The sequence below is a fragment of the Strix uralensis genome, chromosome 3 (assembly GCF_047716275.1).
Source record: "Strix uralensis isolate ZFMK-TIS-50842 chromosome 3, bStrUra1, whole genome shotgun sequence".
NCBI lineage: Eukaryota > Metazoa > Chordata > Aves > Strigiformes > Strigidae > Strix > Strix uralensis.
This window is the reverse complement of record NC_133974.1, coordinates 98883866-98911187: the sequence shown is the minus strand read 5'-3', so window position 1 is coordinate 98911187 and position 27322 is coordinate 98883866. Positions and strand designations below refer to the sequence as shown.

At 36.6% G+C, this 27322-nt stretch overlaps 1 protein-coding gene across 1 annotated transcript in view; it reads right to left on the bottom strand.

Annotated features, from left to right (window-relative positions):
- Positions 1–27322, bottom strand: part of SRBD1 (S1 RNA binding domain 1) — a 134072-nt gene that overhangs the window by 59785 nt on the left and 46965 nt on the right. Inside the window, exon 17 of the mRNA XM_074863556.1 lies at positions 9664–9755. Coding sequence (XP_074719657.1) covers positions 9664–9755 — 92 coding nt within the window. The remainder of the gene's footprint in view (positions 1–9663; positions 9756–27322) is intronic.

Below are 27322 nucleotides of genomic sequence, written 5' to 3'. Positions count from 1 at the left end.
AACGAGGAATTATATTAAAATGTTTTGTTTCCTAATGGCTAATGAACAGATGTGCCCTCATGAACTTGCAAACATACTTAATCAGTCTAGCTACTCCTGTCTTAAAAAGATCAAATCTCTCTTAATTTCAAAGTAACAAATTTAAAATTAAGACTGTTTTCTTCAGGCATACACGTCACATAATTTTGCTTTTGCTAGTACCTTCTACAACAAGTGATATCATTTTTCACAGGGATTAAAAAGTATAGAGTGTCTGCTCTGGAATAGTGATAATAGTTTTCAGGCTCAATCTTTTCAGATTGAAGATGGAAAAGAGTGCCCGCTCTCAACAGTGAGGGGCAAAAACAATATTGCAAGCTTCCAACTATTTCGCTAGATGATATCTTTACAAGGTTCATGTCAGCTGCTAGCCCTAAAAAACAGAATTAGTGCTAACTTCTTAGTCAGGCTACCTGCCTTCCTTCAGTAATAGAACAGATCAAATGCAATCATTAAGGCCCAGATCAGATGTGCACACTATTTAGGGCGCAAGAGAAGCTAGAAATCTTGTCAACTACATAACAAGATTTATTATAAATAGTTTCAAGTATTGTGACTGTTTCTGGGGCAGCCTGCCAACTTCTGTGTTCAATCGCATATTAAAATGTTCTCCTTTTGCATTGCTCTATGTAAGAGCCACACCATAAAGCAAAAGCTTAATGGCTGTAGATAGGGAAGAGTGAAAATGAATATATGAAGTTCTGCCAAATGCAGTGTGAGAGACTGCCAGGAATGATTATGGGTGGAAGAAGGAGAGGAAAAAAAAAAAAAGAAAAAAAATCCATTTCTTTCAATTGCAGTGGCATTCAAATGTTGCTTGCCACTGCAAGCAGAAAAACATTCTTAGCCAAAAGTCCAAGATGATGATGGCATTCCTTCCTTTAAACATACAGGTCTTCATATAAGGATAAAAATGTGTCCCAGTCAATAACTGTGACAGTTTACCTAGCTCTTATGAGTGGGAGCATTTGTTTGTGTTCTGAAACAATATGAAGCTTCCAGATGTGAAGGCAGTGGATAGTTTTACAAATGTTTTACAAATAAATATATGGCAACCACAAGTTATTAGGCTATGATTAGTTCAACCTCAATTTTGTCATAAATGAGAACATCCTGTATTTTTATTATAAAACCTCAGTATTTAATTCTTGCAGAGACATGCTACTATAAGATCCAAGTAACTCATCCCCCCTTCTATTTTACATTAACCTTTGCACCTTAAAAGTCTGAGTTGAAACTTCGATGTCAATGAAATAAAAAAAATATATTAAGGTAATCAGAGACTTAACTCACAAATGCATATGTAATTACTGTCAATATATCATACCAGGGTAGATATGGAAACATTACAACTTATTTAAATCCTTTTATAAAGCCCATTATTGTGTTCAAGATCAATTACTCTCCATAAGTATCTGCAATAATGTTTACTCAGTGATCGATTGTTCAGGTTTCCTGAGTCCTGGAAGCTTTCTATCCTGTTGACCTGAATTTCACCCTCCTTGCAAAGGATACAGTGAAACGTACAGTAGTCTTTTCATTAAGCATTCTTTCTCAGTAGGTCAGGATTTGTGACACAGTTTTGAATCCCCATATATCTTCTTGGTGGGTTTAAAGTATGCAATTTATTTTAAGCAACTGTTCAACAGCTGCATTTCATCCAAAATTCTTCTGTGGCAAGTGAACAGGTTTTTGTTTTAAAAAGGTTACATTTTAGTTTACTTTTAACTCCATAAAACTGATAATCTGTTATTTGCCCAAGATTAATGAAATAATGAATGACAATGTTCTATTTATTTACTACAAAAATCTTTAAAAGACATGGCTTGAATACAAAAAGGAAGTATGAAATACATTTAAAGAGAAAACCTCGACAAGTGAATATTACAATGCAGCTTTTTAAAGTAAATGTTTTTTCTTAGAAACACACTCTCAGAAACCCTTTTCTTAAGTACTAGTAATTTCTGTATCACAGGATAGTAGCACTTTTTTTATCCAAGGTGGGATTGGAGACATATAATCATTTAATTGAAGCATGATGTGATTTTTCTGTCACAGAAATGAGTTAGTCTTACAGGATGGTATAAATTCAGAAAAATCTTTCCCCATCTGCTCAGCTTAAAAGGTAGACATCGTCAGTATGCTTTTCACATTCAAACTGCTGGTACTAATTTTAACTGCATCACCGTGACATTGATTACTGTTACTATTGAAAGTAAAAAAATCACTTGAAGTTCTGTACTTACAAGAGTTACTTATTTATATCAACAACAAAAAATTAACCTTTCATAAGTGTCCAGAATGTCCTTTCCTATGCCTATAGTAAGAAAAGCAGCTTTGGTGAGTAACACACCATACTGCTATATTAGAAGCAAACCAAAACTCCTCAAATTGAAGACCAACCTTGTACTCATTGTTCCTCTGGCTCCATACTTCAAAGAAGCAACAGAGCTTTCTAGAGAAAATACACAGACACACACATGCAGCAAGTTACATCCAGAAGGAGGGAAGTAAGTTTTTATAACTTTTATGCTAAGGGAAATTGGCTTTACCAGAGCCTGGACTAGTGCTCTGCTCTGGAGATCACTTTTAGGCAGAACTGGTGGGGTATTTTCAGTTTGTTCAGAAATGCAGAAAATGATGCTCTGTAAATAAAAGGCCAAGTCCATCTGCTGAACTCAGATCCATCTGGGATATGAGAAATATGTAAATTAGGAGGAAAGCAAGGTGAACATCACAGTTTTCCACGAAACATGCAAAGATCATATGTCAGTTGCAAACATTAACATGTGCACAGAGAATAGTGCTCAGTTTAAAAGCTGTATGCACACATACAACTCTCAACATAGTGAAAAATACTGATGCAAATCAGCCAGACAGAAGAGTTTTCACCTGGCTCAAAATAAATCTCCTGTTTTAATTCTGTAACAAGGCATAAGCCTAGGGGAATCTAAGTGGGTCTTGATCTTGCAGATTACAGAAGATCCAACTCCTCTACTCCAGCTTATTACTACACTCTACAGCTTCAGTGGAAATACAGTGCTGATGAGCAGGATGTTAGTGATTATACACACCATGTTTCACACATCATGAACTTTGCACAGATTGGAAAACATTAGATTCTTGTCTAGAACAACAAGTAGTAAAGACTACAAACATCTCTAACACCTGTGTAACAACCCATTCAGCATTGTGCCACTGGTTATGGGCAATTCAAGCCCATTTTTCCCTCTCAAAATTCTGCTGCAGGCACACATGTCCATGCTCAACTGTAGGAGGTTAAGTCATTTCCAGACTATCTGCAGTTAGTGACTGTTTTTTAAGTTATCCACAGATTCCCTTTAATTTCTGTTTAAACTGTAGAGCCTAGCCCACACCTCGAGATGAGCTTCTGCTCATTAGTAGGAACTGGGTTCTATGGGGAGAGAAGAACAAGCCCTTCTTTACCTATTGCTGTTGTTCACCATCCATTTGGTTTCTTTTTCATTCCAACAGTATAATTAAACTCATTCTTAAATGCTACAGAATACAGCAGAAGAAAGATGGAATACAATTTCATTTTGTACCGCTATAATTGCACACAACCCAACAGGATGGAACATGTTTTAATGCATAAGAATTCAGCGCTTACTTTCTTCTCTTTCTGAAAAGTTGTAGAACTTGCACCAATCCTCTATGATTAGCTGCAGAAGGAAGCTTCCACTTAGAAAGCACTGTGAATGGTTTAACCATCAGACTTCTGTCCAATAAAGTTTTTGAAAAATGACCTTCTCTCCTGAGTAGCCAAGGGGGAGTAGTGCTCTTTTAAGAAGATGAAGAAATTAGCTCAAGTAGACATCAAGGCACTATGTCCCACACATCTAATCATCAGATTGTTTTACTTTCCTTAAGATAAAGTCAAAAGAAATTACATTTTTTCCAATGTTCCTTCTACTTGTTGGCCAGTATGACAGCTCTGAACTGTATGTCTCTATCTTTAACAGCACCCCAGGGAATAAAACCCTGTAGCATGACAGTCTCAAAGTCCTAACAAGCCCCCAAAACCTATAAGGCTTTCTTTTGCAAGGAAAAGTGCAAGTGGTGTGCTGAACTTTGAGTGTTCAATAATCCAATGTATTCTGCCCTGTGGAGAGGAGACAAGCAGATGGGATTTGACAATGCTAAGGCAAGTTGTGCTGTGTGACCTTTTGCTCTCTCAGATTCTTTTTTAGCCTCAGAAATCATCCTTTAAAAGCCACACAGTTTCTATACTGGATCACATCTGTGCATGCCACATGACACATGCTTGCCCTGTTAGCATTCAAAATCTTTGCAAAAAAGTAACTTTAGGGAATATTTTATCTACATTTGTTGCTTTCTTAACTGGGTGACACAACTATGTGGTCTTGACAGAGGACGGCCCTTCATGTCTGAGAGGAAAATGAGCATTTCTTGGAGTTGCTGCATTACACAAGCCCAAGTACGTTGCTCTTGTTTCAGCATCTGAACACAGAATTGCAAATTAAAAAACAAATGCATATGTTTGCATTCAGGTACAGAAATAAACTGGAGAGGCTTAGCGTGAGATCTCCTCTAACAAGTGATTGCACAAATGTGATGTCTGAGATGTTACCCCCCTTCCCACCTCATCCTGTGTTTAAAAAATTCTATGTATTCAGGTTTGTCTGCATTTTTATAAGTCATTGCAACGAAGCATATTAGGTTTTTATTTTGCTTTTTAAATAGTGAAAGAAAGAAGAGATTGTTTATTTGTTAGAGCAGTCATCTCAAAATGAAAGGTAATTCATCAATTTAATAAAATGAAGGCATTTCTCATTTAATATAACTGAGCGTATATGGAAACCAGGGTAAAAACCCAGCATGACTACCACCTCCTAGTGATTATCCACTATCAGGCCACTGTTTCACCAGAATTCAGCAGCTTCCTCTAGTTGTTAGAGTTAAGTGACATTTGTTTCATCATGGTATCCACTTCAAGAGGTGGAGAGGCATCAGAAGAAAATAATTCTGATGTGAGCACATGCCAAACAATTGGCACATCCTTTTTCCTCCTTGTACTAAGGACAACGACAAAACCACCACTAACTGACCATACCTTAAAAAGTTTCTAGACATGCAGAAAGTACATAAACTCCCTATTTCTGTGTGTCAGTCCTTCAACATGAGTCACACATGCTTATGCTTTCCACCTGGCCCTCCACAGTCTTCCTATTTTGACTACCCAAACCTGTTCAAGCCAACAAGCATTTGCAACAACAAGGAACTGTAGAAGTGGAGAAGCGCTGAGAGGAAAAACCAGAAAGTGTGGCAGTGTCTATGCACTGACACCTGCACAGACTAATTTTATTTCTCATCCCAGAAGCCTTGTTTTCATGAGAAATACAGATTCTGCACAAGAAAATAAACCCTTGGGCAAAACTATATAGGACAGGATGGAAGTAAAACAAAGAAGGTATCAACCTTCGGAAAACCATTTAATTCCAGAGTTCAGAGGCCCAGTGACAACCACCAAAACCAGGTCAACACTGATTGTCACAGAGTCCATCCCTCTGAGGGAGGAATGCTTGTCACTGAGTTCAGCTCTTTTTCTTTTACTCATGCAAATACCACCACATCAAGACAGTCTTCTCAACTGCTCTGATAATGAAAGACAACTAAGGGCAAGGAGAATTACTGGTAAACTTGCAAGGGAAAGTAATAGTTCACTGAGCACAGTACTTAAAACTACTTCAAAGGGAAACTTGCATCCAGGCCTTCCATTTAAAGAAGGCACAAGCAAATCTCAACCACAGAGACCTAGAGTAACCCAGAAGATTTTACAGACAAGTTACAGTGAAAAAGTCCTACTTGAAGTTGCCATGAAAAAAGCTAGCCAAAGGTTAAATATGAATCTTCACACTGATGGTAGCTCAGGGGGAAAAAAACCCCACAAAACAAAAAAACCCCAGGACAGCCAAGTAAATATGAATTTGACAGCTTTACGAGAACTCCAAATTAAACATTTGACTTCTTCTCTAAGAGGGTGGTCAAAGGACACATGCCAGGGCAGAAACAGAACTGCAGTCACCCACCCAGCCTCGCAGCTCCCTCATTACCATTCCACTAACCCTAGAGCAGGCAGTCACAAAGCCTTTAGGGAGCACATATTAATAAGCTTCACAAAGGTGATCAACATTTCCAGCTTGCTAAGCACTCTTTTATGGTGTCCATTCTCCCCTACAAAAAATTCCACCCCAAATCTTCAGCTTGTCCTTAGGCACAGCTTTTGAGAAGGAGAATTCAAGGAAGCCTTGCATTCCCTTCTCTGTCAGGCTGCAACTCAATCACAAGTTCATCCAAAAAGCCCTGTTACTGAACTCCAGTGGCTTGCTCTCTAGGCAGAACCTTCCTAATCTGCTGCAGCTGAACTTCCTCAGCCTATCAAGTAGGAAATCCTTTTATTGCTCTGGCCTATAAGCCTCTTATCTCCTAATTCTGGGAGGCTGAGAAATACTTGTGCTGCTCATTAATCCTACAATGACTGTCAGAAAGGGATGTATACCTTCTCACTCAAACACAAGTAACTATGTTTCATTAACATCTTTACTGTCTACTTAGTTGAGTCCCACTCCACAAGATTTTATAGGAATTGATGTAGCAGTACAGAAGCTTCTGCACTTCTGTGAAATATTCAGATTTGGTGCTATAAAAACTTTAAAAGAACCTGGTTCAGTGTAAAGAATTGATCTTAGGAACTGATATTGCCTAGTGCCATAAAGGTAGCAGCCATCTCTGGAGGACAATTCTAAAGTTGGAGAGACCCTCTTTCATTCTTTGCACTGTAGATACCAGCAAATTGTTTAAGAAACAAGCATATTTTTTTTTTCCCCCCAAGCAAGTGCAATTTTGGCTAGAAGTGCTGTATGAATGATTATAAAGACTTTCCACTATAGTTTATACATAAACCATTTATTTATAATGAATACACCATTAGTTTACAATGAGATCTTTCTCAATCATTTATTACAAACCCATGTCATCCATGACCTTCAAAGACAGCTGAAAGCAGAAAAAAACAACAGTGGCGTTCTTGCCTTAACTAATATCTTTAATTAGCAACCCCAAGAAATGTTAAAGGTTGCTGGTTTTCCTCCTATATACAACACTCAGCAAGGAGAAATTTATAAGGTAATATCAGGATTGATATCTTCTATTTCTCTGTATGAAGTGAAAGCTTACTATAAACAGTTGCTAGATAGCACTGCAAATATGACAGAAATCATATCACAACATGTGAAAGTAAGTTCTCATATAATATGCATTATTTAATGTTTTACATTTATGTACCTGATGGACTAACAAGCCTACCTGTGTAATTCAAAAAAACCCCCAAATCCTTCTGTAAAGTCTGTGTTGAGAAAAATGTTAAAGTGGCAAATTGCGTTAAGATCACAGATATCTCACATCAGTTGTACCTTTTATTTTAACTATAAATGTCACACTTCATCATGCAGCTGTCAACTTCCTTTAATGTACTAAATGCTATCATGTAAGCACAGAACCTGACATGATGTAACACAACAATTAAAATAAAAAGCAAGTCAGCTTTGACACCATGTCACTTTTCTATTTGCTGCAAATTAAAGGAAAATCAAAAGTACAAAAGTAAAAGCTGGTCAAGGAAAAAGTTTGCAAAAAACCCCAAACATCAGTAATGTTTCCCTCTAATCTTATATCACATTTTTATGTTCAGCTTTAAAAAAACGTCCACAGCTTTAGTACAGCTAATTACAACTTGACACCAAAGATGTCAAGAAGAAAGTCTAAAACTTCTAGAAAGACTCTATTGTAATAAATATACTTCTAGCTGTCAGTTCCATAATAGCCGACATCCATGGAACTAAGCAATTATTTTTCACTTTCTATCATATCCTTTTTCAATTTCTATCCACTCTGTGGTACTGCTGCGGCATGTTAAAATTGCTGATGCTTTTCAAACCAGATGCAACAGCACTTTATGCCTAAAGCAATTCCTAGTAATAATGAATAAATTATGAACTCTAGATAATTCATACTGAAATTGTTCATGTATTACAAATTTGATTTTATTTACTGTATTTGATGCACAACACTAAAAGTGTCTGAAGTGTTCAAAAGTTAACTTTGGAAAACAGAAGACTCATGTACATCTGGAAAATTATACTGTTAGTAATTAAATTTCCCCCTTTTCAGTGTTTTTCTGTTCATTTACATTAACTCTGAACCCACACCACATTTAATATATCAGCAACATAAAAAGCTTTGGCCCAAGGGAAAGTTAGTGGCATCTGTCACAAATACAGAAATGTCACATGCCTAATACTCATTCTGGCCATACCATGACACATTCAAAACCTCTGTGGCCCAGGGAAGAAATAATCACAACGGAGTCTGTTCGCAGGCAGGGAGGAAAGAGTCAAGCAAAAAGCAGCCAGAGGCCTGTCCTGCAAAGGGAAGGTCTGATACAGACATGTAAAGAATATTCCTGTAAAGACAGTAACTTGAAACATGGAGTTAACACAAATCCCTTTTTCTTCTCTGTGGAAATATGAGGAAAGGGGACCATGGGGAATTCTAAAAAGTTTTACCCCCAAATACCATGTAACTTCAGAGATGTTTTTGCTAATCTACTTCTACACCTTTCTAAGGATTTCCAGGCCAGTAACCTGCTAGAGTAACATAAAAATTAAGAACAGTATAATTTTGACTGAAAAAGATTTATACATGACAGTTACTGCATTTTTAAATATGCCATATTTGATTGTGCATGGCAGCAAATTGCAGGAAAACCAAGAAAATAAAAAACTGAGGTAAAGACAAATACAAAAAGACTCACAAATAAAAATACACAAATTAAGTAATCCAAAAATAACCTCAGACCTGCCCTTAACAGCTGTCTCCCAATAAACCAAATCCATGAGCAAAATTTGGACACCAATGAAGCTGAAAGGAATTTGATCCTTAAAGACTACTCTTTACCCAAACACTGAAAATTGTAACAGTGGCAACATTTGTACATTTCTAAGAACTTGGGCTGTATTATACCTCGGTCACATTTGTGCTGAAATAGATTACTTTTTTAAAAATAAAACTACATAGTATTTCTTGAGGACTATATTCAGCTACATGAAGACTTCAAAGCGATCACAATGAATTCACACCTTTAAATTATCTGTTCTATTCTTACTTTTTTTTTCTAGCTCTTGTAGTGTTTAATTATTAAGAGACATTTGTGTACATACAAGGGCAAGAGAAGAGAGAGAGGGTCTAGCTCTTGTGGGCATGTACATGTCTAACCGTGAAAGTTTATGCAATTCATTGGTTATATTAATCCCCATAAATTCTCCTGTACCAGCCTATTGAAGGAATACATTCACAAGAACCTTTACATTACAGGCCTCAGTAGAAGATGATGTCATTGATTTGCATACCTAGGACTTCAAATGTGAAATGGCAGAAGAATTAAAGCATAGAAAAAAAACATCACAAACCTTCACTTTTTATACTTTTGACTATTATCATACTTAATATTATAAACAATACAGTCTGAGAACTGAGACTTGAGCTCCACATTGAAATGATGGCAAAATGAAATTCACTTCATACCTGCACTTCTTAGGTTAGGGTCTAGGTCTGGCATTTCCTTGGATGCTTCTGGACTGACACTGTAGATAGATGCTCCTGCTTCACTGACAATGCTGAAAAATAAAAAGGCAAATAATCAAAACACCACACAACTGAACACCACAACAGGAAGACTTAGCAAGTGAATATTTGGATTGAATATTTGGATTTTTTTTAAAGTCTCATGTTTTAAAAATACTTTGAATCAACTGAATACTTAAAAACAGTACAAAGGAAAAGATCTCTAAGCCAAAATACCTCTCCCTGACCTGCAACATCCATTCTTTCTCAGTTCTGCCTCTATTATAAATACACACTGTGCATGATATCAGCCTCTATACTAATCTTACAATGGAGAAAATGAACACAAAAAACAAGTGTTACCAGAAGTAAATAGGGAAACCAGCTTCCATAAACAAAACAAAAACCTACCTGACAATTTCATTAAAAACACCTCCATGCTGAACTCAAACATGAATTAAACTATTACATGAATCCAAGTCACGTAAACAATGTGCACACACATTGTTTAAAGCTAGTTGCCTAGAATACTCAGAAAAAACTCAACTGGATACAGACTGAGCCACAAAGCTGCAGTTCGCTTCTCAGCGGCATTTAATACTGTCTTATCCCCGCTCTCACTGCCATCCCCAAAGAAAAACACAGACTGCATGTCTTCAGTAACTTAAACTACAGTTTATGTATCTACCACACACCTCAAACTCATTCAGTAATGATGATAAACTCACCAATTCAAATCACAACACATAATTAAAAAGCCCTCGAGTGATCTAGTTCCACTCAAGAGAAAACGGCAATCAAGTATTCACAGAGTAAGTTTATTTTCAGCTGTGAAATTTTGACACCACTGAATCAACAATATATTTCTTCAAACAGAACTTGAATTTCAGGTTGATAATTAAGGCATCATACAGCTACTGCACTGGAGAGGAAACACTATCAGTTTCAGAACTATTTTGACTGTTACTATTCCACTCAGAATAACCTTATCTTTGCCATAAGGAGGGAAACCACAATCCTTAAGAACCAAACCTTTCAATAAAAATCGTAACTTTGCTTTATATTGTTTTAAAATTAGACTATAAATTTCACCTTTAAGAATGTTTAGTAGGTCAAATTTTTAATTAAAGAAACTGATGCCTAGAAGCCCCTCCCTTTAGAAAAAGCTAAAGAACAGCTCAGACATAAACCATATTCCCATTCAATGTTCCAAGCATGTGAACAGTAAATAGTGTAAAATGCAGATATAAAAGGTAATAATTTCTTACTGTTATTTTTACAGCTTTTTCCCCCTCCCCAATCAAAACTGGAATTTGGTAGAGTGCTGTACACACAATTCAGATTTCATAGTTACTCAAAACTCAGAACAACATTTCAATATTACAGTCAGACTGGATCTTTCAATAAATACAGATAATAGAATCCTATTCTTTTTTGTATTAGCATAAGTCCAGACCCATGCAAACAACTAGTTTAACAGAGCAAAAAATTGCTCAGACTAGCTGAACAGGGCAAGTGAAAATGAAACTCTTTACACGATCTTTTACAAAGACTCAGTATTACAGGCATTCTTTCAGTACAAGTAATATTCAGAAAACAGTCCCATAACAGAGTTCAGAAATATGGTCATATCACAAAAAACCTAACTGCTGAAAAAAGATGTTGACAGAAGTCTCAAACTGATTTTTCTGATGAACGGGTAAAGAACAATGCAGCAGAATGTATTTCTTAACCTGTTCACACCTTATAAAGGCAGCATCTGGCAAGTGCTCCCCTTTTGGATATTGCTTCCAAAAAACCACACATGTTAGCACATACTTCTAACAGATTTTCACTAATCACTCTTCAATCTTTGTATTCTAACAGATCCAAAAAGTTACCTCTCATGCAATTTCTAAATTGAATACATTGATATTACACTTAGATTAAAAAAAAAAAAAAAAATCAGTTGTGTACACATTTTTACAGTGCTTTACTCTAAACTGCACACAGCTTATTGCTTGATCCCTCACAGTATTTTGTGCCATGAAAAAACAGTGACCTAGATGGGAATTTTTACACACTTGACCATTTACTGATTCTCATTACTGCTACACTGACAATTTTCAGAAGTGAAAAACTGAGAGGATTGCAATACTACTATCATTCTATGGTAATAATTGAATCGTGCTAAATTTTAAGGTAGGTAGTACGAAAACTCCTTCCTAAAATAAGTAAATAAAATTGAACTCAGGAAGGGAGAAAAAAAAGAACAGTTGAAAAGAGCACATTTCCTTTCCTCAAGTGCAAGAACATTTATACACCAGGGGAAGGGGAGGGGCAGGGGGGAAGCAAAGTAAAAAATTAAGCAGGAAAACAAGTTATACAAAGCACTTTCACAAGCAGCGTACATCCACTCTCAGATGGTTTTGTGTACGCATGCAGTTATTCTATGAAGTATTTGGTGTAGCAGACTTAGAAAAGGGTGGGAAGAATTTCCGTTCGCACAGAACTCCTTACCGCTGCACCTAAGACAGTAAAACCCAGACATTAAATAAATTTGTTATCCAGAATAAATGCGTAGGGCCACAAACTCCAAAGAAAGCATCCTCTAGTTCATTCAACCATAGTCAACCAAACTTTTACAGACCTGTTAGCGGCTGTCATGGTTTTATTTAGTTTGTTTTTAGCTACAGTGAGGTGGTTACTAATGTGACACTGGCACATACAATGGTAAAATATTTAGCTTGGTCACACTACTGAGATGACAAGCAAAATAGGTTTGGGGATTTTTGTTTGCAGTTCTTCTGGATTTTGTTTTTTGATTAGACAGGGGAAAGTCACTTTGGTTCACAGATATTTTGTTTGTTTTCCAAATTCTAATAATTCTTTTTAAAAGGCGGATGGTATATAGGACAATTTAAGCTAATTTAATGCTACAAAATGCTCCATGTCATGTTTTCAAAGAATATACATATTTTATGTCAGGGCACATTAAGACAAAACCCAACCTGCTCAAATCAGTAGGTGATAGAAATTTACTCCAAACTCCTGTGGTCCACAGTTCTCTAACCACCCCCTTCACCATTTTTTAAAGGATATAATTTTCAAGAGTCAAATTAAAGCGCTCACAAGAGTTGTCAAAAACTGTACCTAAAAATCCATATATCTTCAGAACTGGAACTTGTTTCTACTTTGACTTTTTAAGCCACGTAATACATTAAAACAGAAAACTAGACACCCTCACACCCTCATAAAATGAGATCCTTATTTCTGTGCATTCCTTAAGAGGAAAGATTCTTGCACCAACCAAAATCTTAACAGTTAAAACAACTTTAGTAAAAAAGCTATTTTGCCATTTAAAGTCAAAACGTAGTAGGTAAATAAGCAAGCGGTCGTGATACGATATGCTTACATTACATGAATAGACAAGTTTCATAAACTGTCCTTTGAATTAACAAAAAAGCAGGTAAAGAATCTGGGACTATGCCTCCATACTGTCTGCTTCCCACATTAGCCATCCTACAGATCAGGTTTTTTTCCTCAGCATCTATATCCAACTTTAAAAATTAAAAGTTCCCAAATCACAAAGCCACTACACAATATTTCAATTTATTCTTTTTAATTGTACAAACAGGCTTGTTACATATAAAGTAAGTTTTCGTATACTGCAACTGTCTCACTCACATTTATTAGGACAGATTTTAAGTAGTTAAATCAACATTAAACATATTCCACTAGCACCACCTGGTGGGCCCTCGGCTTTATGCTAGAGATCATGCCTGCATACATATCCTAAATAAAAGAGCCTTTTACCATTTACTAGAGCAAGTTATTTTCTTACTTAGCTTAAATAGGCATTATACATTTGGTATGAAAAGATAATTTGAAGACCTGTTCCAAACATTCAGATTTTCCATCTCTTAAATTTTACAGGAAAAAATCCTTGTAAAAGGTAAAAAAAATAATCTAAGAATACCTACAATTTATTTTTAATTCAACCTATTACATACCTGCAAAAACTTATAATGGTAAAGATTACTTGTAACAAACTAGAGTTACCAACAGTTGTTTAACTATATTACAATTTCATGTACATGCATGTAATGGCACATTTTTAAAAACTTATAAGGTTCTTGGGTAGTAAGCTTTCACTGAAAACCTTTTCAAAACTGGGTGCAAAAAATCTAATATATGTGTAATGAAAAAGACTTATCAGGCTAGAGGCTTCTATGGTTAAAGATAAATGCAGCTTCCTGACATTTTCATGAACCTTACCAACATTTCAGACTGTTTATTACATTGAAGTAATTTCTGCACAATCACATGCAACACTGGATTAATAACCTACAGAGAGTGAAAAAGTAACTTTATCCAACTTTACATAACTTACTGTTCCTACCATCTCCAAAACCCTGATTTACAACTTGAAGCTTTTAAAATAACATTTTTAGAAGCAATACCAGTACAAAGAAGAGACCAGTGTTAATACTTGGAAGAAAATCATAGTCACTCTAAAAGCAAAGTGTATGTCAACCTCAAAATGGGCCCAGATATTCATATTTGGTCATAAAATGATGATCTGTCAAAATATAACATCCTTCCCAATCAAAATTTAGTAATTGTGGTTAACTCCTCTAACCCAACTTTTTATATATTAACTGATAAATATATTCTTCATAAACTTGAGGCAACAAAAGCTAGAGGCTCCCACGAAGGACCGAAGTACAGAAGGGTCAAAGGATTATTCAGTGCTACTTACTAAATAATTGGCTTAAGAATTACCCATGATAAAAACAAAACAAAATAAAATGACAAAATATTTGCTAGAAAAGAATGTTACATTTATAAGCTCGATTGGAATGCCACAAGCTTTAATTATGTTGATAGATTTAGTGATTAAAAGCAAACTCAGGAGGGGCAGGGAAGACAATTAAATACAGGCTCAAAAGAAGATTGGGCAATTTCATGAATGAGAAATCCATTGGGCCTTACTGAAAACACAGCAGTCACAACTAACTCCAGAAGAGTCTAAAACCAAAAACGGTTAAGGGCTACAGAAGTACTAGAGAAATAGCATGTCTGCATCTGTTCTTACAGGTCTCCCTACATACCCATTTTTGGCAACTAATGCAAACCACCTAAGGGAAGTCAAAGAAGCTCTTCATACGAAACAGCAATAAGCTGTTTATTTGCATTTTGACTTGCGTCTCACTGATCTCTCCTGCCAAGCAGGACACTGCCCATGGCAGAAGCAACTGACAGCCCTACCAACTCCTCATCATTACCAACAGCAAGCTACAGGTTTCTTGCCATCACAGGCTCCCAGGATCTTGCGTTTGGGTACGTGAGCGCTCCAGCCCCTACATGCTGTGCGCAGCACAGTTCCTTCTGCCGGGGAGGAGGTGAATACAGCCGATGGGAGACTGCAGTCCAGCACAGGCTGAGTGAGACACTGTGATTTATTCAGCCACACGCGCTTCGCCACAGGAACAATAGGATACCAGGCTTGACAGACAGCTAAGCTATTACAGTTTTTTTTCTTATGAGGAACATATGTCATGGAAGTGCAAGATAAAAAGGTTCTGGTATATACTCAATAATGTATTTGAATAATAAAAAGCCTGAAAAGATTTTTAAAAGCCTGTTCATTCTGACAGATGAGATTAAATTCAAAAGCTAGTCTTTCCTCCACCTCCAATGAGCTAGTGGTATGGCAAAGGAAGATGTTAGGATCACGTGAAAAATATTATACTAGAAAGCAATCATTCAACAGAATCAAGCCCAAACCCATACAATTCTTCTGTGCTTTAAAATAATCTAGAAATATAGTTTTAAATTTTAACAATATATAGAACTCAGGAGATATTCCAGTACTAAATATACTTTACAATGACAAAATATACTGTTAGATAGGAAAAGAATTTTCATCAAATTTCCATTGCTTCATTCAAAAGTTTTAGCCACTATATACCACACAAAATTTTGCTTATATGAAAGTCCACCTTTCGAAATCAGTCACATTAGACAAGAGGTGTTATAATCTTCTTTTGCAAAAATACTACAGAAGAGCTCATAGTGGTGCCATTCAATTAAATGGAAGGGGGACAAGGACAACAAGTTTTAAAGAACAGTTCCTGCTCAGGAACTCCCAAGCACACAAGAAGTTAAGCCCAAAGTGTCTTCAGACATCAAATGATAAGCAGTGATACAGACCTCATATTGTTGCTCAGCCTCATGCTCTAAGTTTCCATAGAAAATATTAGGTGAAATTCTGCTTACAACTAGGGCTTTAAATTCACAACAAAAAAGTCTGTAAACGTTTCTACCCATGTATGAATGAGTTTGCTCAGTATTTCATAAATTTTAGCAGAAATTACATCACGCAAAGAAGAAAACAATTTTGTCCTGACCAACTCAATCTACTTTAAGTAAAAATTATTAAACTATTTCAAACCTGGAACTCTCACACAGCAAGTTACAACACAAAACAACAGTACATTTTTCAGTCACAAACCGTACTTTTGAAACAGCTTGCTGAGCCTACAGCAGGGACAATAAATAAGCACCTTATAAAGCAGCTTCTGAAATGACAGAATTTCAAGGCAATCATCCTTGCATTAGGGATTATTTCTCTCCTGTTCAGATACAAATGATATTTAGCACCAGTTAAGCTGATGGCTTTTTTGGTAGACAGCATAGCTCTTTAGAACCTACTGAAAAGAATTAGGCCTGTTTCTGTCAGTGTTTAGCAAGATAATCTAATGACAGTTTGTATCATTGCTTCAAATCATTAAAAGTGACTTATCTTAAAATAACATTAAGTCTTAGAACAATATTTGATTTTCCACTTTCCAGTATGCTTATGCAGAACTAAGCTTCACTACAGAACTGAAGCACTTTCAGATGAAGAACAATATGCAAAAAAAATTTAATGGTTTGAAATACCAAATTATAGTCTTTCAACATCAGATAAAATGCAAGAATTCCTCAATGTCTGTTTTATAAGAAATTAAAAGGATTACAAGAAATCAAAGCCAGACTAACTAAAGAGACCTGCTTCCAAATCTCAAAAGATATGTATGACAAAGACTGTAAGATTAGTAAGTATTATTTAAGAATGTAATTACTGAAGTAGTTGTCTGCAAGTATTACCCATTTCCCTGCAAGCTAGGAAATGTTAGGACTAATAAAGCCCAACGTTTTCGACTTCCGCTGCTTTGGAGAGTAAAAGATGGCTGCATGTTGATTTTACATTCTAAGAGCATTTTGCCTGTAATCCAACACAATAAAAGAATATTTCAAACATAAGGACGATTATGTTCTAAGCCACACAACCTGACTGCCTATTTGTTAGCACAAAACAGGTTTCAAGAATATGGGGGAAGCAAGTATGGCACAGGATTTAAAAGCTTCTCCTCTCTAAAAAAGTTACTACTTTGAAAAATGCAGCCCAGTTCTACTAACTTTCAGATTTGGATGAATGCAGAAAATATAGCCCACATAAAAGTTTCACTGATTACAGAATTAGAAGAGTTCAAAATTTTCTGATTTCAATTCCTCAACTACCATCATTCCCCTCCCCAAAGAAAGGTGGAGTGAAATTTCCTGCCATTCAAACAATAAGACAATTGCTACTTGAGAATTAAATAGGTTTGAGAATTATTGCAAGATATAACAATGAATTACCATGCTTTAATTTATTCTGTATTAGATATAACTCTATGAACCCCTAAATCAAAACCTACTTATCATACTAAACTAATAAAACTAACTGTATAGCTATGGCCTGGAATCCTTTATTCATCTGTGTATGAACCATGCCCTCAGCACATCCCTGCAAAGGGAAGAATGATCAGATATCTGTCTTCATCTTGTCTGAAAACGATGACATTTTTCAGTAAGAAAAGGGTCCAAATGGCAGGTGTCAAAGAGCTTTAGCTTCACACGTGGTGCTAGGAGGCAGAAAAAACAACATTAGCATGTGGCCATGTCAGAGTTGCACAGAAGCTGCCGTACAAGTGCATATCTGAAAAGAGCAAACCTCATAGCCTGTTAAATCAATCTAGTGCCAGACGCTGTTATCAGAACAAAACTGGTGCTGTGGATTCATCCCCAGAAGAAATACACGTCCCATGTCTGCAGTGTCTCAAGACTGAAGGTGACAGTCACCTGTGACTGCCGCCACTGCTTTCATCGACAGTTTCAGAAAACAGGTCCTGTCATTGCTGATAAAGCAGCTGGAGTTGAAGCTCCTTTTTGCTCTTGCAGAGCTTTAAAATCCGAACTCCAGGTCCAAAATCTACTTCCAAGTTAACCATCCAACTAAAAAGCAGTCAAGTAATTTATTTTTACTTTAAACACTGTAGTACAGGAGGAACTTAAAGGAAATTTAGCTACTGCTCCTCTTCCTGTTGCAGCAATGCCATGAAGAGAAATTGCAGCAATATGGATAACATTTTAGAATACAATATTACCTTAATATAAGAGGACAAGTTTAAAAACAAAAAAGCACATTTTATGTCATTACAATGATAGCATTAAAGTAATTCTAAGCAGAATTTATAATAATTAGATGTATTCAAATATGTTAGAAAGTTACCTATCTATAACCGATTAACATTAACATTAGAAGAAAGAAATGACAGTAAAAAAGGCTTCATTCAGGATTGACACAAGAAATGAAATCCCTAGAATCCATTTCTAAAATAGGCATGAAAACAGGTATGCTCTTTATGAACACACTTCATAATTTCAAGACTGATCCTGCCAGCACTCACTCAGTTTTACACAACTAAATTATCTCAGTGACCTCGGGGGAGCAAACCTTATATACAACACAAAAAATATAGCCAACCACTGACAATCTTATACCTAACCTCTTTTTACCCACTGGGAGGAGGGCACAGGGAGACAAAGAAACACAACTCATTTTGGCAGTCACGCTTCAAAAAGAAGAGAAACACTAGGTGATGTTAAACACTCACATTTTATATATTTGCAGAGACTCTTGAAATGAAATTGTCTAGATGCATACATTAAAAACAGCACAGTCCAAAAATGTGATGCTGCTCCCCCAAAAGCCTAGCGAAATCATTCAATGCTGAAGAGCTCACTGAGCAGCCTTATTTAGACCCTGTCCCTCCCAGTTCTCAAGAGCTTGAAGCCAACAAGCCCAACCCAACACCATGAAACACCACAGACCAAAGGAAGCTGAAAGTTCCAGAGCAGAATGCTGTCACCAACACTGTCCTGCTGGCAGCTCCTTCTCAGCTCAGCCAAGCAGAAACCCCTGCAGTGGAAGCACATGGGGAAAGCTGGTGTTTCATCCAGCCCATCTTCAGCCACGCAGGATCTTGCAAGAGATAAGACCATCCTGGCTGCTTTTAGAAACAGCAGAGGCAAAGGGTAAAACCCTGGAACTCAGCAGTTCATGTTCATGCATAGTTATTCAAGTTAGAGTATTATAAAGTACCAAGAACTAAGGTTTTGGGAACAAATAAGACTTTTTAAAAGAAAGATTCCTGCCTATAAATACCTAGACTTTGCTAGTACCATCTATATTTGGCCTTGTCACCAACAGTTTATAAATGGGGAAACTGATGTCTGCCTAAAGGCTTTTTAATTTTCAAACCAAAACATTTCGCCATTGCACACACTCTTCTACCCACACCACCCTTCTCCTGTGGGACACAGGACATTTAAGTCTCAGACGATCCATTAAGGAGAGTCCATCAGGTTCTCCAGTGAATACAGACCTCTCAACCAGTTTATTTGTCAGTGAACTTCATAGAGCATTCAGATTTAGTAAAATAAAAATTGTATCAAGTAGTGTCATATGTGAACAGTCAGTTTGAAATTATCTAGAAAAGCTAGAAGAACATGGCATTAAGTTGCTATACTTGCTCTCAGGTATCATTTTTATCTGGTAGAACGTGCAACACAGATGCAGCAACCGTTGTGGCTAAAAACACAGTTAGTCAAGCCAGACCAAAGGCTGGAGCTTAGAGTCACATTAACTCTCATGAAGACTTTGTCCCCAGTGTGGAGCATAACTGGACAAGACCATAACATATGGAGTAAAATGTCTCTTGGAGAACAGCACCTCCAGCAACTGTCATTTTCTTTAATGCTCATTCTGGGCAGTTGGGAGGCAGCCTGGCCAGAGCTGTCGTGCAGCCTCCACCACCCTGATTCATGCAAAATTCTGACCTGTGGCTTCGGCTAAAGTCAAGCTTTATGCTGTTTTAGCTCGCTTCCTACAATATCACCAATCTTCATACTTGATCTCCCCTTAGCAAGCTACCATGTACCCAGCACTGATCCACCAGGGAAGGCTGGAACCATCTCTACCCCTTCTATTAGGGCTGAGCAATGCAACGGAGACTCTGCACACTGTGAGGGAATCACAGATCCCAGGCTGCTGCTCCTCTCTCTTCCCTCCCCATCCCTCTTAACATCTAGGCTGTGGCTGATGACATCACATTAAATATTTTTAAACTAAAGACACTTTTTGGCACAGCTTGCTGAACTCTGAAGTACCCAGGTTTTCCACATAGAGAAACTCAAACTAAACTAAGAAATCTGGAATCAGAATGATTGCTGGCAGGAAAACTTCTTTGAGGTATTAAATACTAAGAAAAAGCGTGACCACATATTTCTAGCCATGTTGTTTCTTCTTTTCTTTGATTTGGAATTAATCTTAAAAAAAAAAGCTGTCTGCTCTAGTTCACAGAAGATATGCCTCCTGTGTTTATTCTCTAACTCAACATACTTGAGACAAATATTACAAAGTAAATGGTGCTTCATACAGACCTGATCAAAATTATATACTGCTATCTCTCAAAAATAATTTCTGCGAACTTAATCATCACAGTGCTCTTACAATTTTTAAAGTTCTTATTTGTTTTTTTGTTTTCTTTTTTTTTCAGTAGTGGAGAAACCAGTTTGCTTTGACATTTTCCTATACTATGTAACTATTCAAAGCTGATGCTCATCAAAAAGTGTTCTAGTCTGTCCATCAAGGAAATTGTTTTTCTTCATTGGAAAAAAGGCTGTAAAACAGGTACTAGTTTAGTGCTTCCAGCAAAATCTATTAATCAACTATGAAGGAACTGTAGCATCACAGTGTAAAAAGGATTATAGCAACAGACAGGAAAAAAACCCAAGACAGTTAAAGAGTAGGTTACTCATTCTTCCGAAAAAGGTAACATTTTTCATGCAAAACTAAAAAAATCAAATTAAGCTGGTTTTACCTTAACAAGCATATTTTAATAGCTCAGTTACTCTTCTCAGACACAGATTTAATAGTAAGAAAGCATACTGAAATGTCTGTAGAGCACAAAAGTACATTGAGTGCTTTGTTATTAAATTACACATTTTTCTCGTTTTAGGTCTCTAGGGTTCTTTCATGTCTTCACTGGTGCTCCTCATTGTCCTAATTTTAAATATTATTTTACTGATATTATATGCAGCTGCTGGGCATCTACAGTAAGAGATGCTAATCTGAATCAAATATATCTCCAAATGAAAGTAAGCTAAACATGTATTATTGTTTATCCTTTAATCATTTAAAACAGTGGATACTGTCTCATTTTGTGTTACAAACAGAAGTATGTATCAACCTCAGTGAAAAAAACAAATAAACACCAAATCCTCACAAACTTGAAATGGATTAATGAATTGTATGTTTTTACAGAAAACAAATTCCTTTAGTAAGACTGCAACCAAAGAGGGGGAAAACCTGACAAAAATAAATATCTGGAATTAGTGAAAAAAAAGATCAGTTAGGTAGTGCTTTATTTGTTTTCCCCCTTCTCTTAAAAAGGAATCATTTGTTCCCTCAGGTTGTGACAGATCCACACTGGAAACTTTCCATGAGTAATATCACTAGAACTGGCATTAACATGCTGAAGGACCACTTCATAAACCACGTTTTTCATTGTTACCAACGCTTAAAAAAAGAATTATTATTCTGGACTGAAATTTCTTATGTTTAATTTCTAACCAGTTATTTTTAGACTTGAAAAAAATTCCAACCAGAAAACAGTCTTTTTTTTTTTTTAGTTATCCAAATATGGAAGGGTAGGACAAAATGGCTTCCTAGCTTTTGAAGAGTTATCCTTACATCTAAATCATAAAAATGCAGCTAAATTATTTTATGTCCTACTTTTTACACCACAATTTTCAGAGTGATTCTCCAGTCACAGGTATTTTACACAGTACTTAGAAACTCAGTCAGCTACAATTCTAGAAATAAAATACTCTAAAATAGTGTAAAGGTTCATCAATACTTTGTACATCTAATTACTTGTGAGTCCAACAACTATTGTCCAGAAACAAAATCTGGGAACATGCATCTTTTTAATCACATTAATACTCCTTTTGATCCCCCATTTTATAATGGAGAAGTCTCTTAGAAAGATTTGAGGAGTTGCAGGTCACAGTTATGCAATTTTAAACAAAGGCATTAATGAAAGTAAAATGGTTGACTCATCCCCTTCAAATACAACTATATTGTTTTCTCTAATAGATGACAAAGTTTGCACCAGGAAGTTCATATTCAGTTTTTTCTTGGAAGGCAAAAAAACCCAAAAACCACTCCATCAACAGCTCAACTTCTACCCAAACCCAAAAAACGTAGAATGAACTACTGATGTCCTCCTTCCCCCATTCAAAGCTCTGTTCTCTCTCCCCATCTCACACGTTACTACAAAATGAGAGCAAGTTATTTCAAAGTTTCCCTGCCAATTCGTATCTGGGCAGCAAGAAAGGAAGGTATGCTGGAACTCGACGGAAGAGTCTCCTGGGGAGCATTACACAGACAGTGCAGATCATCAGAACCTACTCCTGCCAATACTGGCACCCTATTGTATAGGTAATAGGCATTAACTCCAAAACAACTTCTCTGGATCAGTCATTAGATTCTTATGTCTGGATCCTGCAGGACAAGCAGCAATGAAGAGTGAGGATCTTGGAATGGTTCTTTCAGCTTTTGGAAACTGTTGAATGGCAGGGAATCATGGCAGTTCAAAGGCACCTGTGGAGATTGGCTGGTCTAACACTCTCACTCAAAGCAGGGTCAACCAAAGCAGTGCCATGTCCAATCAGGTTTCAAGTATTTCCATGAATGGAGACTCCAAAACCTACTACATATTACAGGAACACTTGGATCCTCTGTAGCTGCGAACTGAGGTTTTGATAAACTGAGGTTCAGAATTTTTTTTTTTTTAAATGGCAGTTTAAAAATTTAGCACCATGTATACGTTTCAGGAAAGTATATATGCACCCCAGAACAGTATCTGAGAAAAAAAAAAAAAAAGGAGATTTAAAAAAATCACTCTGTTCTCAAGCAGAGCTGCACTGAAAAATCCCTAAACAATTCTAGCTTCCTCAAATGCTGTAAACAAAAAGAAAACCTGGAACTGTTTGGAAATGAACTGAATGGAAACGTGTGCCCTGCTGATTCCTGCAGTAACAGAGTAGGTCCACTTAATATCAAGTGTCTGATGTTAAACTGTTAAGACTATTCTTGCAGTTGATAACTAACAGCTGTTACTTAAAAAAAACAACACCCAAATATTTGGAGATCAGGGCTCTAGAAGAAGAGAACACACAATATTAAAACAATAATTCTTCAGATGAGAACAAGAGTTTATCTGATAGAGACTCCACAGCAGCACAGCAGTGAAGAACCTAGAGGCGCTCTGGCCAATGCAGACAACTCCTACAGGGGGTTATGGAGAACATATGCCAGGGTGGCATATGCGGCACCCTTTAATACAGCAGAGCATCTTCTGCCCTCAGGCACCTGCTCAGCTCTGCTGGCTAGTGTGGAAGGTGGCAGAGCCAAGCCTCGTCTTCAGCCTGCCCCTGGGAGACAGGCCAGTACCATCATCGTCGTCAGCGTCTCTGCGGCCCTGAGCCAGTGTGGCACAAAGCTCACATTTGCACACCAACGTTGTCACATACAACAACAGGACTGAGATCTGCACTGGACCATTCCGGGGCTTTTACTTGTCAGGTTGTTATGAGGCTGAGAGCATTTCTTACACTCACTGCAGAGATAGGTTAACAAGCTCCTCCTCCACCAAAAGAACAAGGTGCAAACATTAAATATTTCCCCCCCAGAGAAAGGATAGGCTTCCAAGTCTAAGCATAAATAAAAGTTCAGCTAATTCAGATCCAAATTATATTGAAGTAGTATTGATGTAGATTTTAATATTAAGGGTCTAATTGCTACTTTTCTTGTTTTTCCCCCCTACTAATTCACAAAATGGCATAAAGGAAAATCTAATCCTAAAAGGCCATGTAAATACTTCTAACCTACATATTTGAAAATTATTTTCTAAAGTTAGCCAAAGACAGGTATGGTCAGAAATCTGTTCAAGACACTGAAACATTTTCTTACAAAATATAAACAAAACTTTAAATTTACTAATACCACAAACTACTATGTCCTGGATTTGGGTTTAACCAAACCCTGAGAACCAGAACAAAACTTGGAGCTTGTGAAATGTGTTTAACTTCCTCTGAAGTTCATAAAGGCTCACAACATCACCATCATCACAAGTACCATGTGATTTATGGAATTTAATTATATCAACTGTGGCACAGTAAAGAACCACCCCAAACTTATATTTTGTCATTAAATCCAAGGGAAACTAACTTACTAATGCTTTATAAATAAGTAGACATGAACTTAAACCATACATATTCCATTAAAATTTTGACCAGAGACCTTTTTTAATCATTAAAAGCTTCAACTTGTATTGAGTGCAAAACCTGCTATTTCAGATGATCCAAACACAATTTACATAAGGAAAGCATCTCCCCCAAAGTTCACTGAACTAATTATAAATTTTAGTTTATTGCACCTAGTATTAACCACAAATTAGCTTGGCTTCATAATGCTGGTATTTAGGGTCAACCAAAAATTAATCAACTTTGTACTTCTGCATTGTATATTAACTAAAATATATTTACACAAACCATTAATAATCAACATTTAATCTGTATCTTCACTTCATAAAAAACCTGGAAGAAATTCCCTACAGACCATAAAACTGAAGGGAATCTGCTCTAAATTAGATGCCACCATTTTTTTCTTCTCACTTAAGACCAGAACAACTCCTTTATTCAAAATCCCATCTCAGTCAGAGAACATTACCCCTACTAATGTCACAAGTCCAGTAACCCACAACCTACTGTAACTGCTTTATCAAAAAAAAAGCCAGTGAGAGGAAAAAATAATTTCCCTTAACTTGCTCCACTAATAATGATCAGCAGCACAGCCTTTCCAGGGAGTTGTCTTCTCCAGAAATGCCAAGAGGTCATTAGGCAGCTTCCCTAAGGAGAAAGCTATGACTGAGGAGGCACCAAGCTGCTGTGGACATGCAGGTAGGAGACACAGCAGGATGTGTCCGGCAGAGCCAGCCAGGGCCTGCAGAAGCAGGGGAAAAGTGAGAGGAATAGATAAGACGACAGCCTTAAGCATTCCCTTAAAAAGTACTAAACATTCCTTTAAAAGTCTTTTTGTTGTTGTTAGCTAAAGAAACGGGATATATTAAAAGGATACTATATCATGATTTCAAAATTATTTTATTTTAAAACATTCAAATTGACAATGTCTCTTTCTATTTAGTCTTATAGCAGAAGATTAAAGTTAACATTTCCTTCAGCAGAGAGATAATCACTGAGAAGTAACACAGGAATATCCAGTTTGATTTACTTAAAAATGACAAACTAACTTCTAAAAAATAACTTTAATAGAAAAATGACAAAGTAACTTTGAGCTGTGATTTTACCCTATGAGGAAAAATAGAGCAGGAACAAGCAATAAATGCATCACTGATTTTACTGAAAGACCACTTCCAAAGTATATTTACAGTACAACATCGTTACGCTGACAAGAGAATCACCCATGGAGGATGCATGTCTAAACTGTTTCCCCGAAACATTTATGTCAAATTCAAATGTCAAAAAGTATTTTATACAAATGTTAGTTCTAGTTCAACCCAATAAAAGAACTGAACAGGCAGTAGGCATGTTGCCTTAGCTGCCAAAGATGTTTAGCAAAATATAAAAGTTAATTAGGTTTGAGAGAGAAGTTTTATGTGAAAAGCCAATTTAATATTAGCAGTAACTGCATATATTCTTCCCCCCACCTCCAGGTTTTTTATTTAGAAAGCTGCACAGACAACTGAGCTGTTTGAATAGTATTTGCTGTTACAGAAAATAATCTGATACAATTAGAAACTGTGATATTACTTGCAGCTGCAAACAGGATTAAAGTGAAAATGTTATTTCTATATGAGCAACAAATTTGCTTTTAGAAACATTGGGTGTTTGAAGGAAAGGAAAGTAACTAATGTACAGAACTACTAGATGGACAAGATTACATTTACAACCGTACATGAAGCCACCAAAGCAACACAAACCTCCCAAAATTGAAAACAATCAGGAAAACCAGCATCACTCTTCCTCTCTGCCCTCTCCCCTCCACTTGCCCATTGTTCCCTGTCGTTGCTGCTAGGAGCACCTGGTACTGAAGGTGGTGCTTCACGTAGCTTGTGCTTTTTGATGTCTCCTTTCAGACATGCTCTTTCTCGCCTCCGTATCACCACCATGACAAATGGATCATTTCTCCTTCCCTCCACTTACTAATCATTGACAAAACTGCTGAGATCCAGTTATAGAAAGGAATTATCCTCAATAGGCACCTTCAGTTACAACCATCTGACACTGCAGTCATCTAAATCTAATCCCTTTTCAAGCTGAAATAACCTACTCAAAGGCCCTTTGAGACACACAGCATGTCTATATTCTCTGCCTCTTATACCCTGAAAACATCAGAAGTATGCTGAAGTATCTGCTGTTGCTGTGGCTTCTTTCAATGTCTTTCATGAAGCTTTTAAGACTGCTATACACTTTATTGATAAGAAAAGTTAAAGGAGTCCAGGCAAATATAGCCCCCAGTTTCAGCATCACACAAAATTTCTCCAAACGAAGATGCAACATGGGTAGCTCCCACTCCCGCACTGCCAACAGCCTCTAAGAACAGACAGCCTGAAATCACGAACAGAAAAACATTTTTATGTAACTGCAGAGGGAAAAAGCCCTTGCTTTACTGACAGACGTGTTTGTATTTGCTTTTCAATTCTGGAAGATTCTCAAGCTATCAGACACCTAGACGTCATTAACATTTAATTTTCAAATCTCCCTAAAATCCAAGTTGCTGGGTTTTTTTGTTTGTTTGTTTTTTTGTTTGTTTGTTTTTGTTTTGTTTTGGTTTTTTTTACATCAAGGTTTGTAATAATTGCTTTCCTGGTACTGGGGGAATTTGTTAGCATCTGTACAAGTGGCAGCTTCCTGAGGTTTACTACTCAAAACAAACATGAAAGTATTTTCAGAGGGAGACTTCTACCCAAACTTTTGATCTGAATTAAACATTTATTTTTACTAGATTGCAACAGCATTGATACTTCAAAGAATAAGGAAACTTTTCCCCACTAATGACAGCATTTGTGCATATGCTCACTCCTTTATTTTCTTAAACATTTCTAATTATTATTTAGAAATACATGCAACCCACACATGTACACTAACAGATACCCAGGATGAAGAATTTAATCCCACAGGT